The sequence below is a fragment of the Cygnus atratus genome, chromosome 23 (assembly GCF_013377495.2).
Source record: "Cygnus atratus isolate AKBS03 ecotype Queensland, Australia chromosome 23, CAtr_DNAZoo_HiC_assembly, whole genome shotgun sequence".
NCBI lineage: Eukaryota > Metazoa > Chordata > Aves > Anseriformes > Anatidae > Cygnus > Cygnus atratus.
Window position 1 is genome coordinate 3,977,415 of NC_066384.1, and position 15,086 is coordinate 3,992,500.

General features: G+C 47.8%; 1 protein-coding gene across 2 annotated transcripts in view; it reads left to right on the top strand.

Moving 5' to 3' along the window:
* Positions 1 to 15,086, top strand: part of ARID1A (AT-rich interaction domain 1A) — a 60,810-nt gene that overhangs the window by 45,054 nt on the left and 670 nt on the right. The window contains exons 9-20 of one of the 2 annotated variants that reach the window (XM_035562309.2): positions 270 to 415; positions 502 to 611; positions 2,835 to 3,044; positions 3,599 to 3,806; positions 7,613 to 7,745; positions 8,123 to 8,295; positions 8,474 to 8,624; positions 8,775 to 8,906; positions 9,017 to 9,113; positions 10,570 to 11,443; positions 11,750 to 11,880; positions 12,724 to 15,086. The exon at positions 12,724 to 15,086 is cut by the window's right edge and continues 670 nt beyond it. In XM_035562309.2, the coding sequence (XP_035418202.1) occupies positions 270 to 415; positions 502 to 611; positions 2,835 to 3,044; positions 3,599 to 3,806; positions 7,613 to 7,745; positions 8,123 to 8,295; positions 8,474 to 8,624; positions 8,775 to 8,906; positions 9,017 to 9,113; positions 10,570 to 11,443; positions 11,750 to 11,880; positions 12,724 to 14,448 (4,090 nt within the window). In that variant the 3' untranslated portion in view covers positions 14,449 to 15,086. The remainder of the gene's footprint in view (positions 1 to 269; positions 416 to 501; positions 612 to 2,834; positions 3,045 to 3,598; positions 3,807 to 7,612; positions 7,746 to 8,122; positions 8,296 to 8,473; positions 8,625 to 8,774; positions 8,907 to 9,016; positions 9,114 to 10,569; positions 11,444 to 11,749; positions 11,881 to 12,723) is intronic. The other variant, XM_050715202.1, reaches the window with a different exon arrangement.

The following is a 15,086-nucleotide window of genomic DNA, read 5'->3' on the forward strand; positions in this document are numbered from 1 at the left end:
AAGTTCAGTTTGAGGATGAAGATTGAGTGAAAATGTTTAGAACTGAAGTCCCTCTTTCAAAATGGGCTGCATCCCCTTTTCTTTTGAGAGTGAGGTTAGAGCTCTAAGAGTAGTTAAGCTTTTGAAGAAGCACCTGGTCTTTGGTCTTCTGCTGGAAAAGTGATCTCCTGTTGCTGAAAGCTTCTTCTAGTAAACCTGTTTTGTTAGAAGGCAAGATTTTAACGGTTACTATTTGGAGTAAACGTCTGTTTCTTCTTTGCCTTTTCTAGGCCTCCTGGTTATCCCAACATGAACCAAGGGGGAATGATGGGCACTGGACCTCCTTATGGGCAGGGAATTAACAGCATGGCTGGCATGATAAATCCCCAGGGTCCACCCTATCCGATGGGTGGGAATATGGCCAACAACTCTGCAGGTAAGGCAGTGCTGACTCTTCAGCATTTCACTGACTTCATGGTACTGGATTGAAAATCAGTGTAAAAGATTCTCTTAACTTCCTAGGGATGGCAGCAAGTCCTGAAATGATGGGTCTTGCAGATGTCAAATTAACGCCTGCAACTAAAATGAACAATAAGGCAGATGGGACGCCAAAAGCAGAATCCAAGTCAAAGGTAAAATGCCGCTTTTTTGTTTGTGTGTTTTAATGACACGGTATGTGTATCTATTAGTGTGGTTCCTGAGAGAAACCTAATTTGATTTGCCTGCTACCCTGAACAAACTTCGCAATAGCATGATTGTCCGTGTAGTGTGTGATCTGGCTGCTACATGTGGCCATGATTCCTAACTAACTGTGAGTGTGGCGATTGAGTGGGATGTCCCCTTCTGGGATGTGTTATCTTTTGGAGAGTGGCATATGCTGGCATCTCCTGTTCTGTTTAAGCAAGCTGGTATGAAGTGCTGTTCTCCCCATCCCTCTCCAGATGTCTGTCTGTTCCCATTTCGATCCCGGGCCAGTCTTGCTTTTATTAACCAGGAGGAACATGTAATTTTTGTGTTTGATGTAAGGAGGTTCAACATGAATCGCACTTGAGGCGTCATGCCCAAAGGGCTGTGCTTGAGCTGTGCCAGTGGTTCCAAGAGGTTCTTCAGGATTTATTTAAAAGGTTCAAACAGTGGAGCATCCCACTTCTGTGATTCATAAACTGTTCAGAAGTGAAGGGGAGTGTCTATTCCTTCCAGGGCTTGTGGGAGCGTTTCCTAGTCCTTTGCGAGTAATCAAGCTCGCTTGCAAAACAACTGGGTAGTTCTAGGAATTATCACCTGTCCCAGTGAAACTGTGAAAGAAGTGTAAACAGAGTTTGTTTCTGGTGTAGGCTTGGAGTCAGTTATCACCTCTCAGCTGGGAGGTGGCACGCTGAAGTGTGTTGTTTCACAAACAGACCTCTTACTAGTCTTGTATTAAAGCCAGAAGGAGGCAAGCAAGTTCTTCAAGGAGTATTTTTCTTTGCGTTACTGCTACCAGTTTCAAAAGAACCTCCAAAAAAAAAAAAAGCTGTTTCTCAGCCCTTACTCTCCTCCGTTGCTACCTCAAGGAAAACACATGCTCTGCAAATTTAACACCTGTAACAGGAGCCTGCATGAAGGTTCAGAGGGTCTCTCCCTTCTGCTCCCGTGTTCTGGTATCTGCCTTTCTGTTTATGGGAAACAAGGGCTTGAACGCTCTTGGACTAGAAGATGCTGGAAGCTGTAACTAAGGGTTGCTCTGTCTGCATGGCCTGCCCTGTTCAAGAATCGTCTCGTGCTAATGGGCATCCCTCCAGAACATGAAGGACATAGGTAGTGCTCTTGAGTTCAGGAATATTAATTTTACTTCCATTTGTGACATAAACTCCTTCCCAAAAGAGCCAATGTCACGTGTTAGCCCTGTGGCATCCTAATAAACATGCTGGCTGACTTAATGCTCAGGATGGTGCATCAGCATCTGTAATGCCCTTTTTAGAACAAGACTGGCTGCAGCTTCTAACTTTCAAGCTCTCTAATAGGTATCTCAATTCTTCTGGCCCAGAGAAAATACGTGGGACTTCTGGTAGGAAGTCCTAGTCATAGACACTAAGACAATGCAGTGGATCAGGTGTGTAGGAACTAGTGTGCGATAGTCACGCTCCATAGCTGTGAACTTATATTCCATGTTCATGGGATACAGTGCCATATCAGACGGTCTTCCTGGATCCTGATGTGCCAGCAGTAGCAAAGCGATACGGGAACTCGCATTGCATCTGGGTAGCTGGAGATTTCCGCACTTCTGTCAGTAAATGGGGAAGGGAAGAGCGACTGTCTTTGTGGGGGACTCCTTACACACGTTTGTCAAATAGTTGCCTCTAATCTTTTATTTTTCTTTGGGGTGTGTTTGTTTTTACTCCTCTGCTGTCTTCAGCGTCAGTTTATTCTGTCATCTACTGCTTGGGTAAGAGCAGAGGCTAACCAGGGGGTAGTATTCACCATGGCACAGTGCACAGCCATGGGGAATCTCATTTGCAGGTGGCTTAGATGTTTCCTCACATAGGTATATCTAGTGCAAATGTGCCCACAAAGGATCTCTGAGATAGCGCTGCGAAGTCTCAGAGGTTTGGTTGGTTTCTTCAGCATTCATTAAGCTTTTTAAAGATACATATTCTGTGAATTCCCTGGGTAGCAGCTGGTTTCTTGATACCTTTGCTGAGTAATACTCGTCTTTTAGACTGACGTTGATCTGAGACAAGTACGGGTCTAATATTAAGGTATTCTCAGTATAACAGCAGAACCTTGAACTCTTACCTGGCTGGTTTTTGAACCCCCCTTGGATATAAGCTAGCTGGTTTTGTGCTGCTCAGTCCTGATATGTTTCCTTCTCCTAGAAGTCCAGTTCTTCTACTACGACCAATGAGAAGATCACCAAACTCTATGAGCTGGGTGGCGAGCCTGAGAGGAAGATCTGGGTAGATCGTTACCTGGCCTTCACTGAAGAGAAGGCCATGGGCATGACAAACCTCCCAGCGGTAGGCAGAAAACCCTTGGACCTTTACCGGCTCTACATCTCAGTGAAGGAGATTGGAGGACTGACTCAGGTGAGTGCAGAGCGATCAGAGCGGTGATGGTACCTTTGTGCTCAGAGCTTCCCGCTGTCTGGCAGTCACAAGTCAGTAGGCAACAGAGTTCTAAGTTAACTATGTAGCTAGATGTAAACCATGACTTTCAATTTAGCTGTTTCTTTTAATTTTATTTAAATAATGCTTATAAAACCCAGGATTCTTTAAGCGAGCCAAGTGTCTGCTCTCCCATTGTCTGGTTAAGAACAGTCTGTGGTGAGATTCAAGAGTTTTTTTCTTAGCTTTGTCCATTGCCAAGATTGGTGACACTGTCTTTGTCTTTGCATCTGGCTGTTAACTGACCTCATGGCTAATTTGATTTGCTACTTGTTATCCCTCCCTATTTGAAAAGTTTCCTGTAGGTGAGGAAGAGAGCGTACTAGTTTTTGGTTTTGAACACAACTGTATCTACTCTGCTTAGCCCTTAATGAATGCTTTGTTTTAGATGGCAAGTGATGATTTCTCTCCAGAAAAATTCTTGGAGGAGCTGTAGCTGGGATTTTGAGTTTAGAGCCTCTTGTTTGGTTGTGCAGGTCAACAAAAACAAGAAATGGCGCGAGTTAGCCACAAATCTCAATGTGGGCACGTCCAGCAGTGCAGCTAGTTCTTTGAAGAAGCAGTACATCCAGTGTCTCTATGCCTTTGAGTGCAAGATCGAGCGAGGTGAAGACCCCCCTCCAGATATCTTTGCAGCTGCCGATTCAAAGAAGTCTCAGACTAAGATACAGCCTCCTTCTCCAGGTGAGTTTGGACTCTGGTTTAAGGTGTGAAATGAGTGTTTGAACCAGATCTCTAGAACTGCATGCCTGACTCCTCATGCTGTGGGTCAGACTGGTTCCAAATTTCCACAAAGCCCCCATGTCTGTTTCTAATTGGATGTTCTGTGGATGTGTAGATTAAATACTTTTGTGATGTGGGAGCTAATGATAGTGGGAATAAGTCAAGCCTGTTGAGATAGTTTAGTTTTGTGTCTCCCACCTCTGTAGCTAGGCTTAAGAAGAAGAAAAACATACATACGTACATACACATACATCTAAGCTTACCAGTCCATCACAGCCTTAAAAGAATCTGAAGGAGAGAGAAGTCTGGAGTCAGATCTTCAAGGTGTTCTCTGCTTACTCTAGCAGCATCCCTTGTTGTCACTGCTTAGCTTTGGGAACTTCTAGAAAAAGTTGTGCTTGTTTTGACTATGTGAGCTCTACCTTCTGGGAGTAAATGGTTGGTGTGGGTGTGCACTCATCTTCCTCATGAATTACTTCTTTCTGTCTTTAGCAGGAGACAGTGAGGACTTTCAGAGGCTTTGTGACCAGAGAGCTTTGTAAGCTTGTTATGAGTTAAATGTTCTAGAATTTAAGCCCTTTAAAATGAACTTCTAAAAAGTTAGTAATTCATTAATCCCAATGCTGTTGTTTAAATCTGATGGGGTGTTCCAGTTTCTGAATATTTAGCACAGTGTTCAATTCAAATTAAAAAAAAAAAAAAAAAAAAAAGGTTGGGCTAGCAGTGCATGCTGTACTCTTTAGTCTTTGGAAAGTCTGATCATTTGTCTCATTTGCATTGAGATCGTTGCTTGAATTGCTGCTGAACTTGCCAACCACTTATGCTTCAGTTTTCCAGCTTGTCTTGTAAGTAAAACTCTCAGATGCCTTTTCTGGTCAGGAACTTGTTCATGTAGGTGAAATAAAAACTTTGATGCTTTGAAGTTCCTGTAATGTTCGGAAAAAAAAAAAGCCTTTTTGGTGCTGAAGCTTGGCATCATCTTTGTCTAGCTCTTGAGGAGTGGAATAATGAACCCTTTTTTGATTGTACTGCAGTTGTCTCTCAGCCTTGTTAAGCCCTTGATTGAAAGTGTGCCTGTCCAAATACACTGTTAACAGCTGAATCTATCTATCCTCTCAGTTACAGAGTTTTTCTTAAAATAAAAACAATAATAATAATGTCTTTCTACCAGTCAGGAAACCTGTCCCAGTATAGATTCAGTCTTGGTGTATTCTGCAAGATAAAATGACTTCTGTGTCATTAGACTAAACTTCTGTCTAAAGTGGTGTCTGAGTTCCACTTAAACTAGAACACGAATCCCTCCCCACTTTCTCTCCAAAACCTCTTTCTTTCCCCCTGAGATACTAGGCAGTGGAACAAAGAAGTTAAAAGCATTTGGAGTTTATTTGGAGAGGTCTGAGATGTTTAGGAAGCCACTAAAAACTTCTTCCAGCACTAGGTGCCTGTCAGAATGGATTAGATGGTGCATCAGTTTTATTTATTTATTTATTAGCTAATGTGGTGGTATGTGCAAGTCCTGAGTTTGCCTTCTAGGGCTGTGGTAGAACTGATAATTTTCAGCACATCGGCAGTAGGAATTCCCAGGGTTGCTATCCCAAACTCTGCACGTTTGTGCAGCTCCGTAGACTTAGTCCATCGGTTTGATTCCTATGTGAGAACTGTTCTCTATTTCCTTTTTAAACTGCTCTCACCACTTACTCCAGACTCCTGCAACTAGGAATATGCAGAAGCAGTACTGGTTAGTTGCAGTGACCCTTTCAGCCTTATCACTTAGCTCCTCTTTCGTTTTCCTTTTCTTCCTTTCTCTTGCCCCCCCTGGATTAGCAGGAACGAGGACGTAGGGCACAACTCAAAGGGCTCTCCCATCCTTAGCTCCAGACTTAAGAGCCGTGGAGGAACTTTGAGTCCCAGTGGGCACGGCTGTTCCAGCGGTGTCTGAGGCCCTTTGAGCAGCATCCTCCAGACTTGCACGGGCAGAGGAGTCGCCCTTCCTGGAGGATAACTTCCCTGTTTGAAAAATAAGTGGACAGCAGTGGTGCATTCTGGAATCCCATCATTAGGATGAGGGGCTCTGCCATCCCTCACAGACATGGGTGACTCGCTTGTCTTGCAGACTTCATAACTTGTTGTCTTACGCTTTGTTTGAGCCTGTTCTGTCAAAATGAACTTTTCAGAAGTTGGTGAATGGTGGAAGTGACACGGCGTGGTTGTACGCAGCCCACTTGTGGTGGCCATAGAGGATCTGAAGGCCTTGGGGGCCACTGGTCAGGGCAGCGCTCCTAGCGACCGAGCCGCTTTCCATGCAGCCGGCGTTCACAACCCTCAGAAAACAAAAGTGTTTACAGAAAGGCCTCTGAAGTGGACTGGGGATTGCCTTGTGGGCACTCAGCATGGGTTTGCCGTGAACCATCTTGGGTTCCCGCTCGCAAACTGCAGCGTGTCCCCGGGGAGGCGTAATCAGTCTGCCGTTGGGTTTTAATTCCCAGAGCATGGAGCTGGCCCGGTTCCAACTGTGTGTAAATTTGTGAGTGGGAGGGACAGCGGGGGGTGGGGACAAACACCAAATGGCAGCGACGCGGGGAATGTCTCGGGGCCTCTTCCTGCCGATGCCAGCATTTGTAAGGCGGCGGCGCGGAGACGAGCGGCGAATTCCTGGGGGAAGCGAGCGGAACTGAACCGCTGCCGCCGAGGGAAGGAGGGCGGCGGGGAGGGCTCATGAATGAAACTCCCCGCTGGGCCTGCCTCTGCCCTTCCTTCTGCCGAGACCTCCCCGGGCTGGGAGGGAGTCGCCGAGAAGGAGGACAGGGTGCCAGGAAGGTGGGGTGTAAACAAACATGCCCTGGACGTGACCTCGGAGGATTTTAATGAATAGCTGAAATGAGTCATCAGCCAGCAGGGCTGAAGCTGAGGGATATCGGGTGCTGGGGATGGTAACTAATGGAAACATTAATTAAGAGTTCAGCTCTTGCCAGCTGCGAGGAGCGTATAAACCTGAGAGCTGCCACTGTCACAGCGAGCCAGGGGCAGAGCAGAGCTCCTGGAGCTCCGGCACAGCTGGATTACACGCCATGGCCCGAGAGTTTTGATGAAAGCTTACTGGAGCGTAGAGCAACCCGTACGGAGTCGGGGAACTTGCTGGACAGGTTTCGGCATTCAGTGAAAGATCCGGCATCTCCGGCATTCCCTGTTCCAGGAATCCTTGGGAGTGGTGCTTGAATTCACCTGCATTCACCCAGTCGAAGGGCAGAGCAGACAGAGGAGCCTTGTTATAGTTACAGTGACTTCAGCAGGAGTCCTGCAGTTCCCATCGCTTGCAAAAAAAGTGGTACTTCCAGGAGAGGGCTCAAACCCACCTTCCTCTGGGTAGAAAGAGAATGTGACGGTGATGGGTCAGGGGTTGTCCCTTGGCAAGAAGCAATGCATTCCCTACCACACGGTGCACTGTAGAGCTTCAGCCGTTGAGGCTAGAGAGCTTGGGCAGCTCAGCACAGTGACACTGATGTTGTGGCGTGTAAAAAGGAACGAAGTTAAGTTGTGATACGAATTAACATGTCCTCAGCTTTACATTACTGTACGGGGTTCCTCTGGGAGGTCTGGCCCACTGTGTCCTTGCAAGCATTGAACTCCTTGAACTTTTTTGGCCATGTTTCATCTGTCTCTTTCTTCAAGGACTATTCACTGTCTGTTCTAGAGGCTGTTATTCTGGGAGGTTCTGGGTTACATCTGTAGGGTGCAAAGCTGCTCACACCACATTTCTGTTCTTGCAGCGGGTTCAGGCTCGATGCAGGGGCCTCAGACACCTCAGTCCACCAGCAGCTCCATGGCAGAAGGAGGAGACTTGAAGCCACCAACTCCAGCATCTACGCCACATAGTCAGATGCCGCCTTTGCCAGGCATCAGGTACAAAACCATCGCACCCTCTTCCACCATGCTGGACATAAGCTGTGACTGTGAGGTTGCTTCAGCGTCACTACCACAGATGGCTGGAGCCTTAAGTACCTGTTTTGATGGGGCTCCTTGGCTTTGCTCTTTGTTAATGGCTCACAGCAACAGTGTTGTCTCTGTGTGTGAATAATCATTGCCTTTGAGACTGGGGCTGAGGATAGTATTGTAGAAGGGCAGTTCTTCATGCCTCTGTTGGAGGAGCATGACCACAGATCTTCTAGGGGATCCAACAGCTGAGAGGGAATGTGTGGGGAGAAGAATCGTGAAGCGTTGTGGATCTCTATAGTCCTGTGTTTCTGAAGTGTGTTTTGTTTTGTTTTTTTTCACATCAGGAGTAACTCGGTGGGCCTTCAGGATGCCTTTACAGATGGCAGTGATCCCACGTTCCAGAAGCGGAACTCCATGACTCCAAATCCAGGGTACCAGCCCAGCATGAATACCTCCGACATGATGGGTCGCATGTCTTATGAGCCAAATAAAGATCCTTACAGCAGTATGAGGAAAGGTGAGGAAGTCCACGTGTGCTGCTCTCCCTTTTCTCCACGAACACTAATGTCTGAATCTGGCTGAATGCTGGAATGTGCTGTAGGAGCCTTCTGCTTGCCCTTCTTCCACAAAAGAAGGGATATGTCTCTCTGTTGCAGAGATTGACACGTTTATCGATCCTTCTCTCAATCTTTCAGCTCCAGGAAGCGATCCCTTCATGTCCTCAGGGCAGGGCCCCAACAGTGGTATGGGTGACCCTTACAATCGTGCTGCAGGTCCAGGAATGGGTAACATGGCCATGGGACAGCGGCCACACTATCCCTATGGAGGTCCTTACGACAGAGTGAGGTGGGTACTTGAACTCAGGGAAACCCTGACTTGCTTGACTCACGTGAAATCATTACTTTGTAATTGCTACTGCGGCTTTTCTGGCCATCCTTTTCCAATTGAGGTGAATCTAAGTGGACGTATGGTTTTCTTCTGTTTGTTTCTATGTAGGACGGAGCCTGGCATGGGACCTGAGGGCAACTTAGCAGCTGGAACTCCGCAGCCAAACATCATGCCTTCCACCCCAGAATCGGGGATGTACTCTCCCAGCCGCTACCCGCAGCAGCAACAGCAGCAGCAAAGGTGTGTGGGGGGTGTTGCCACAAACAGCTCTTCCCAGTTCAAGAGCTCTGAGACTGTGAAAGTGAAGCGTGTATCTGATGAGAAAAATAATGAGTCTGTTCCTTCTCCAGACATGATTCCTATGGCAATCAATTCTCCACTCAAGGCACATCCTCGGGCAGCCCCTTCCCTAGCCAGCAGACTACCATGTATCAACAGCAACAGCAGGTAGGTTACCAGAAAGGATCAGAACGGGGAGTTTTATGTGTGCAAAGTGGATAAAAGGAGGGTGATGAAAACTCTTTGCTGTCTGCTTTATGAATGTGTAGGAGTTGGACAGAATTAAGAACTTCGTACAGGAGGCTTTCTTGCCAGTTTCTGAATAAGTTAAAGAAGTTTTAATTAGTGTTTCTAGTGTTGCATTAGGGAAACAGAATGTTCTGAGAATACAGCTTGTGTAGTTCGTAGATGTGCATGCTCTAGTCAGGGAACGGGAGATCAGGAAGCTTTACTGGGCTTTTCTGCTCCTCTAGAAGTGTCTGAATCCCATCCTGTTTCTGTAACACTTTTTGGTACAAGTGATGAAATGAACTCGTTTGGAATAGTTCTTCCATCGTTCTGGGCAACCATTTCAGGTGGATCATTCTGTACAACCCAGGATTTTTTTCTCTACTTTACTGAGCCTGCAGATAAAGGCTCCAGGCCTGCCTGCACACCTGCAGTGCCCCACTGCTTTTTACTTGTTTTTCTCAAAACTATCAACTTTCTTTCAGGGCAGAGTTTGAATGAATGTGTATCTCTTTCCTTAATCCTTATATATGACTTGCTGTTGGTATCAGTGCCAAGACCCATAATGTTTTCATGATAATTTTGAGCCCTCTAGTTTAGGAGAGTATAGAGAGGGCACTTGCAGAGCTGTGCTAAGAATAATTCCAACTGCTCTGCAGTTTGGCTCTACAATCGGAGCCATGGGGCTGTGAGCCAAGAGTTCGAGTTACTCTGGTACTTGTCATCTTTGAAGCCCTAGAGCTCCATCTGAAGCCAGTCATGACAGTAGAGCTTCTGAGTTGACTGTTTAACAGAGCACAGATCCTTGGAGGCAAGAGAGATCTTGGATTTTAATTTTGTCTCAGCGATTGACTGTTTTCTCCTCTTGCACTTAAAAGAAGTAGGGGAGAGAATAGTTCTTGCTCCTTTCAGTGACATGTTTTGAAATCTACAGGAAAGGAAGAAGCAGGAAGTACAACAGTTTTTAACGTATCTTGTTTGATACTTCAGCGGAATCCTGTTTTCTAAGAAATGGAGGGTCTGATAAAATTCCTGGACTTGAAAGGATACAAATACCTGTACACAGTATGGTTTGTGGTGAACGTATGGTAGAGCTGAGTCTTTTCTACAGGAAAGCCCTTTCTGTGGGCAGATTTCTGGCCCCAAGGCATCCTTGTAGAACCCACAAGGAAACTACGCAGCCAGCCACAAGGAATTGGTCTTGGCTTGTAAAACTGAAAGACTGATCCAACTCGCACTGGATATGGCTAACTAGCTACAGGACAAGTCTTGCCCTCGTACAGGCGATGCTGTGGAGCAGGTCTTCTGGCTCTGAACATTTCTACCCACTGAGCTCGGGTTGCCTGTTTCTAACTAGATAATCTCACATTGTTGATGCCTTTTATTTTCCATCTAGAATTACAAGCGACCGATGGATGGCAGCTACGGCCCGCCTGCCAAGCGGCACGAAGGGGAGATGTACAATGTCCCGTACAGCGCCGGGCAGGGGCAGACGCAGCAGCAGCTGCCTCCAGCACAGACCCAGCAGCCGAGCCAGCAGCAAACTGCGCAGCCGTCTCCCCAGCAGGACTTGTATAACCAGTATGGGAGTACATACCCTGCTGCTGACCGCCGATCTGCCGGAGGGCCACAGAACCAGTTCCCATTCCAATTTGGCAGAGACAGGGTCTCGGCTCCCCCGGGCTCCAATGCTCAGCAAAACATGCCTCCTCAGATGATGGGTGGCCCCATACAGTCTGCTCCAGAGGGCCCCCAGCAAGGCGCCATGTGGCAAGGGCGCAACGAAATAGGGTACAGCTATCCAAATCGGCAGAGCACCGGCTCTGCGCCCCAGGGGCCTGCTTATCACGGAGTGACTCGAACAGATGAAATTCTGCATTCAGAACAGAGGGTAAACCACGAGGGACCGTGGTCTTCCCACGGGAACCGGCAACCTCCTTATGGTCCCTCTGCCCCCGTGCCCCCAATGACTAGGCCCCCTCAGTCTAACTACCAGACCCCTCCTAGCATGCAGAATCACATTCCTCAGGTATCCAGCCCAGCACCTCTGCCCAGACCTCTGGAGAATCGCACTTCTCCCAGTAAATCTCCATTCCTGCACTCGGGGATGAAAATGCAGAAGGCAGGACCACCAGTCCCAGCCTCGCATATAACACCAGCAGCTGTACAGCCTCCCATGATACGACGAGACATCACCTTCCCTCCGGGATCAGTAGAAGCTACGCAACCTGTATTGAAGCAAAGGAGGCGGCTGACAGCAAAAGATATTGGTAAGAGGAAACTCCTGCTTTTCTGCTTATGCCCATCAAAGGATGGGTGCTGCCGTTACTCTTTGGTATAGCACTGCCAAACGGTAGGGCTCTGCTGGCTTTGTACGGGGTGCGTATTGCGAGTTAGTTGTGTTATCAGACGTAATGTTTGTGTTCGGCATTGTCTGCAGAGAGGTTGCTTTTGCATGCAGTCTGTACAACATCTTAAGCAGGCTCTGCTCTTCATGGGACCAGAAAGCAGTATCAAGTATCTCCTTTTTGTTTTTAAACTCCAGGAGCTGGAAGTATCGTGTGTTTATATTACAGGAACTCCTGAAGCCTGGAGAGTGATGATGTCTCTGAAGTCCGGGCTGCTAGCTGAAAGTACGTGGGCCTTAGATACCATAAACATCCTGCTCTATGATGACAACAGCATAATGACCTTCAACCTCAGCCAGGTGGGTGCAGATGCTCTCTGGTGCAGGTCTTTGAAGTGCTAATTTGGTACAGTTTTCTGTCAATGAGATAGCAAAAAGCAGCTCATGCCCTCGTAGGACCAGACTCCCAGGTGTCCTTCTACCTGTGGAGGTCTGAAGAGTGCACCAGGTCCGGGAAGTGTGCTGATTACTCACTGGCCTGTGTATTTACATCTTGTTGGCGTGCAAGTGCGTGCTGTCTCCTCTCTGGTGAGACGCATTGCCTCTAACACAGAGGGGAATATTCCTCTAAAACAGAAAGGGAAAAGGTGGGGAGGCCAAAATGGGCTTTGTAGCGAGGTCACTATGAAGGGCTGGAGGTTGTATGTTCTGGTGTTGATGGCTTTTCCCTCCAGCTCTGTCTTTCCCCCTGGATCAGTGCGCAGCAAGGCCTGGGTGCCAGTCCAGAGGGGCCAGCCTGTCTGTTAGTTTCCACATTGCCTACGTGGCTGTCGTAGAAACCATTCCACAGTCCCCTAAAGGCTGTTTAGCTTAGCATTGCCCTTCTCCTTCCTGTGTTTTAACCAGAGAGGAAAGGGAACCAGGAGCCCACGTATGTTTGCACAGGTATGTGTGTGTGGAGTTGGGCGGGTTGGATACTGACAGTCAGTGTCTGTTTTCCCATTGTTCTTTTCTCAGAGGATGGAAAGCTCTCTTTTGCAAACAGTTTACTTGCCAGCATGAAAAGATCCCATTAATTAACAGCGCTGCTTAAATTCTTTGCCCTTTATGCACTGCTTTCCCAGTTCCTCATATTGGCCTAAGTTGTTCTCTGATCACTGTTCCCTTCCTTCCTTCCCCTCCTGTTTTTCTCCTCCCTCGTAGCTGCCAGGCTTGCTGGAACTCTTGGTGGAGTATTTCCGGCGCTGCCTGATCGAGATCTTTGGAATCCTGAAGGAATATGAGGTGGGAGACCCGGGGCAAAGAACACTATTAGATCCCGAAAGGTTCTGCAGATCTTCATCTTCCTCTCATGAAGAAGGGGAGGAGGATGACGAACCACGGAGCCTGAACTGTGAGGAGGAGGAAGAGGATGAGGAAGAGGAGGAGGCTGCATTTTCAGGCAAGGACAAAGTACCTCTAGAGAGCAGCGAGGAGAAACTAGTTAGTAAATTTGACAAGCTTCCAGTCAAGGTCGTGCAGAAAAATGACCCGTTTGTGGTAGATTATTCAGACAAGTTGGGGCGAGTGCAGGAGTTCGACAGTGGACTGCTGCACTGGCGGATCGGTGGTGGAGATACCACCGAGCACATTCAGACCCACTTTGAGAGCAAGATGGAGCTACCTTTGACTCACAAACGAGCTTCCTGCAACTCTGTCTCGAGGAAACGTTCAGCAGCTGAGAGCAATCTGAGCACTAGGGAAGGAGAGACCCTTCCATCTGACAGCTCCTCGGAGAAGAGGATAACTGCCACCATGGACGACATGCTTTCGGCACGTCCCGGCTCCCTGTCAGGGGAGGAGGAAGAGGTCAAAGCTTCAGAAACCGCGAAGGAAAGCGGCAAGTTTCCATTTGGCATTAGTCCAGCTCAGAGCCACAGAAATATAAAAATTCTGGAGGACGAACCTCACAGTAAGGACGAGACACCTCTCTGCACCCTCCTAGACTGGCAGGACTCTCTGGCGAAGCGCTGCATCTGTGTCTCTAATATCATCAGGAGTTTATCGTTTGTGCCGGGCAATGACTTTGAAATGTCTAAACATCCCGGGCTGCTGCTGATTCTAGGGAAACTGATTCTCTTACACCACAAGCATCCAGAGCGCAAGCAGGCACCCCTGACCTATGAGAAAGAGGAGGAGCAGGACCAAGGGGTGAGCTGCAACAAGGTGGAGTGGTGGTGGGACTGCTTGGAGATGCTGCGTGAAAACACACTGGTCACGTTGGCCAACATTTCTGGCCAGCTGGACCTCTCCCCTTACCCAGAAAGCATCTGTTTGCCTATCCTGGATGGACTCCTCCACTGGGCGGTATGTCCATCAGCAGAGGCCCAGGATCCCTTTCCAACGCTGGGGCCAAATGCTGTCCTCTCCCCTCAGAGACTGGTTTTGGAAACACTCAGCAAACTCAGCATCCAGGACAACAATGTGGATTTGATTCTTGCAACTCCCCCCTTCAGTCGCTTGGAGAAGCTGTACAGCACCATGGTGCGTTTCCTTAGTGACAGAAAGAACCCGGTGTGTCGAGAGATGGCTGTGGTACTACTGGCCAACTTGGCACAGGGGGACAGCCTGGCAGCAAGAGCGATTGCTGTGCAGAAGGGCAGCATTGGCAACTTGCTGGGCTTCTTGGAGGACAGCCTGGCCGCCACGCAGTTCCAGCAGAGCCAGGCCGGCTTGATGCACATGCAGAACCCACCCTTTGAGTCGACGAGCGTGGACATGATGCGCCGAGCTGCTCGGGCGCTGCTCGCCCTGGCCAAGGTGGACGAGAACCACTCGGAGTTCACGTTATACGAGTCGCGGCTGTTGGACATCTCCGTGTCGCCTTTGATGAACTCTTTGGTTTCACAAGTTATTTGTGATGTACTGTTTTTAATTGGCCAGTCATGACAGCTGTGGGATCCGAGACCCTGTGTGCGTGTGCGTGAGTGGAGAACTTAGAAACTGACTGTTGCCCTTTATTTATGCAAAACCACCTCAGAATCCACTGTCTGCCCTGCGCTGTCCTGCTTCTCCCTTGGGGAAAGATGTCCCCAATCCCTCTCCCCTTCCCCAGCCCTTCAAATTTGTCCTGAATCCCTTATTAAAGGAGACAAAGTTCTGTCTACATAGAAGACTTTTTTTTATTTTAACCAAAGTTACTGTCGTTTACAGTGAGTTTGGGGAAAAACGACTTGCCGTGTTATCACATTGACAGGCACCACTTTCATAACTGTTTTTAATGGTAAACTCTGAAGGACAAAAGTGACTGCTGAACTCTGTGTGGTTTATTGTTGTACATTCACAATCTTGCAGGAACCAAGAAGTTACCAGTTGTGAACAGACCTTGTCCAAGGGAGGCCTGTGCAGTAGCGTGTAGAACTTCATGTACTGTACACCTTAAACTGTAAACATACTGTAATAATGTCTCACATGGAAAAAAAAAAACGCTGGATCAGCAGCAAGCTGTAGTTTTTAAAAATGTTTTTAGTTAATGTTGAGGAGAAAAAAGGCTTTTCCCCCAAAGTATCATGTGTGAACCTACAACA